A 3,347-nucleotide genomic window follows, 5' to 3' on the forward strand; every position below is an offset into this window, starting at 1 on the left:
TGTGCTGGCAGACGTTTTTATGGCTTGTCCAGGTAACTGAATTCTGGATGTCTGTTAGCCTCCCCCCCCCCTTTTTTTGGTTAAGAGATTTTTGCTTTAGGGCGTGCGCTCACTGGGGAGACAGAGACAGAGATACAGAAGAGAAATCATGCCCCTGGGAGATGGCCACACCACAATCCCTTCTCTTCCATTCTCCTCTCAGGATTTTGGGTGCGCGCGCACACACACACACACCCCGGGCCTCAGTTTTAAGCCACTGGGTCCAGGACTAGAACTGAGGTTGACTACATGGGAGTCCAGCAATATAACCATTATGCCATCGGCTGGCCCCTCTCTTAATCCCTATGTAAATGATGACCACCTTCTGTGATTCACCTCTTCCTGAGTTGGCGTTCACTACTCAACTTAAACCTCACAGAAGTTAAATAAAAACAAGTAAAATAAAAAGTGAGAATAAACAATATGCCAGACCCATTCATGGGGTGCAGGTGGTGGGGCATCACTGCATGATGGAATCACAGGGGAAGGTCCAGGGTTCAGATCCCCAGTTGACTTGAACACTGCTCCTGGCTGGCAGGAAGACTGGCCAGGGGGCAGGGGGCACAGTGTGGTGAGAACCTGTCAAGGTACCTGTCAGTGTTTCTCTCTAATGAAAGAAAAAAAAACTTTAAATAACAGTATGACAACAGGAGAAATATATATGTATATGTAACTGTGTTTTTCGCCAACAGTATTTATCACAATACCAACCATTTACCACTTATGTGTAAAAAACCAGTTAAGAAGGCAAAGAGAAGTTGCCCACGCCTGGCTGTGCAGTCACCAGCAAGCTGGACTGTAGTGCTGGAAGCCACGTGGCCAGTCACAGCCTTGGATCCGGACTGGCCAGAAAACGCACAGGTGTGTGTACAAAGGCCCAAGGTCCCAAAGAGCTAGAGGACTGGGGAAAAGGGACTATACTGTGATGAGACCCCGCAAGGGTGCTTCTCTCTCTCTCTCTCTCTCTCTCTCTCTCTCTGTCTCATGCACATGTGCTTTCTATCATGAATAACAACAACAAAAAAGAACTTGAAAAAAATGAAAAAAGGATACAGGGGCTGGCTCCGAGGCCCAGTGGTTAAGGCAGCTAGATACTACATGGACAACCTTGTGGTCTGAATCCCAAGCTGGGAGCTTATAAAACACTCCAGGTTTGTGTGCATGTGTGCCCCAAATCTTAAAAAAGTGGAGGGATGGAGACGGGATTGCAGGATATCGTATCCCACTTGGTGCTTTTGCCCTCTCCCTCTCTGTTTCTCTCTGGCAAGGGCACAGGCCTTGTGGCAATTTTAAAAAAGAATACACAGATAAGTAAAAAGATAGAGGTAATAAACCTTCAGAAGTTTCCATCTTTAATTATTTTAAGCAGATAAAAATTTACTAAGGGGCCACGTCATAGGTGCAGAGGTAAAGCAACCGGGCCCACATGGGAAGGTCCTGGTGTATACCCTAAGCCCTTCCTATACACATCAGGTATATGCAAGCATGCCTGGGACCCAGGCTAGCACCAGCGGTGGATTGTGGCATGAGGATGCTATTAGGGCTGAGAATCCCTCAGTCTTTCTCTTTGGTGGAAAAAAAATTGAATAAATAAACTTTAGGAAAAAGTGTACTGAAACGTTAAGAATTAACAGCATGTTTTATTTTTAGTGATATGCTTTGAATAGTACAAATGGCATTGTTACATTTTCAATAATTATATGGCTTTCCTCTTACCTGTATACCTGAAGATAAAGCTGGTGCAAAGTACTGCAAGATTCAGAAAGGAAAGGAAGAAATTCCTACAATAAAATAGTTTCATTTAGTCTTTGTCTAAGCATGGCTTCTTAATAGATCCTCTTACAAAGGTATACAAAAATAAAGTAAGCAGTTAGCGTAATGGCTATGTCGCTGGACTCCCACATAGTCGACCCCGGTTCACGTTACAGACACGGTGCACAAGAGCTCACGCCAAAACCTCTCCAAAATAATAATAATAATAATAATAATAATAATAATAATAAAGTAAAACCATTAAAAAAATACAATTCTTGGGATCGGCAGTTAGCGTAATGGCTATGTTGCTGGACTCCCATGTAGTCGATTGTGGTTCACGTCCCGGACCCGGTGGCTTAAAACTCACGCCGGGCATGTGTACGTGCATGCCCAAGATCCCGAGAGGAGAATGGAGGAGAAGGGATTGTGGTGTGGCCATCTCCCTGGGGTGTGATTTTTCGCTTTCTGTCTCTTGGTCTCTGTCTGTCTGGGGAGCCCAAGCGCCCTATAGCAAGAACCTCTCCAATAAATAAATAAAGAAAGAAAGAAAGAAAAGAAAGAAAAAAATATAATTCTTATATGAGAATAAAAAGGAGGGGCCCACAACCTAGTGGTTAAGGAAGGCAGATCCTGCATGGCCGAGCACAGTTCTTGGCCCCAGTGGCTTGAAAAATATGCCCGGGGAAGGACCAGCAGATGGTGTAAAGGTCATGTCACTAGACTCCCATGCAGTCAACCACTGTTTGAGTCCCAGATCCAGCAACTTAAAACTCATGTTGGGCATGTATGCATGTGTGCCCAAAATACAGAAAGGAGAATGGAGGAGAAGGGATCATGGTGTGGCCAACCCCCGGGAGGTGATTTCTTGCTTTCTGTCTCTCTGGCAAGCACATGTGCCCTATAGCAAAAAAATCTCTCTTAAAACAACAACAATAACAACAGCGACGACAAAAAACATGCCAGGGGTGTGTGCGTAAGTGCCCAACACTCCAACGGGAGGGCGGGATGAAGGGGCTACAGTGTGGTCATGCTCAGTGCAGGGCGCTCGCTCCCTTCCTCTGTCTGACAAGCACACACCCTGCAGCAATTAAAAAGACAAATAAGTAAAAAAGAACGAGAAGAAGGATGCGGCTAAGTACCTAAATTTCTATGCCAACCACAAGACCATAATGCTAGCTGTCATTTACTGAGCACCTACAATGTCATCAGACACGTACCAAGGGGCTTTATATGTGTTACTTTATTTTAGCTTCTCAAAGAGCTCATCATGCAGTTTTACCCCCATTTCAAAAAACAGAAAACTGAAGTTCGGATACTGAATAACTGGATCAAGTCACACAGTTAAAGCCCAGTAAGGCTTGGATTCCAGTATGAGTGTGACTTCTCCATCCGCCATGGTTTAGGCTTAGAAAGTTAAAAAAAATTAAAAAAAAATGAAATCATTTCTACTACATTATAAGACACAGAGAAAATTTTTTTAAATGAAAAATATTTCAAGTTTTTAAAATTAAAAAATATTCCTAACATAAAATTATTTTATCCCCCCCCCCAAG

The 3,347-nt window shown here is 43.7% G+C and overlaps 1 protein-coding gene across 1 annotated transcript in view; it reads right to left on the minus strand.

The window, feature by feature from the left end:
* FIRRM (FIGNL1 interacting regulator of recombination and mitosis) overlaps positions 1-3,347 on the minus strand; it is a 52,768-nt gene that overhangs the window by 27,656 nt on the left and 21,765 nt on the right. The window contains exon 10 of the mRNA XM_014588434.2: positions 1,756-1,820. Within this exon, the coding sequence (XP_014443920.1) occupies positions 1,756-1,820 (65 nt within the window). The remainder of the gene's footprint in view (positions 1-1,755; positions 1,821-3,347) is intronic.

Source organism: Tupaia chinensis, unplaced genomic scaffold (assembly GCF_000334495.1).
Source record: "Tupaia chinensis unplaced genomic scaffold, TupChi_1.0 Scaffold000278_1, whole genome shotgun sequence".
Taxonomy (NCBI): Eukaryota; Metazoa; Chordata; class Mammalia; order Scandentia; family Tupaiidae; genus Tupaia; species Tupaia belangeri.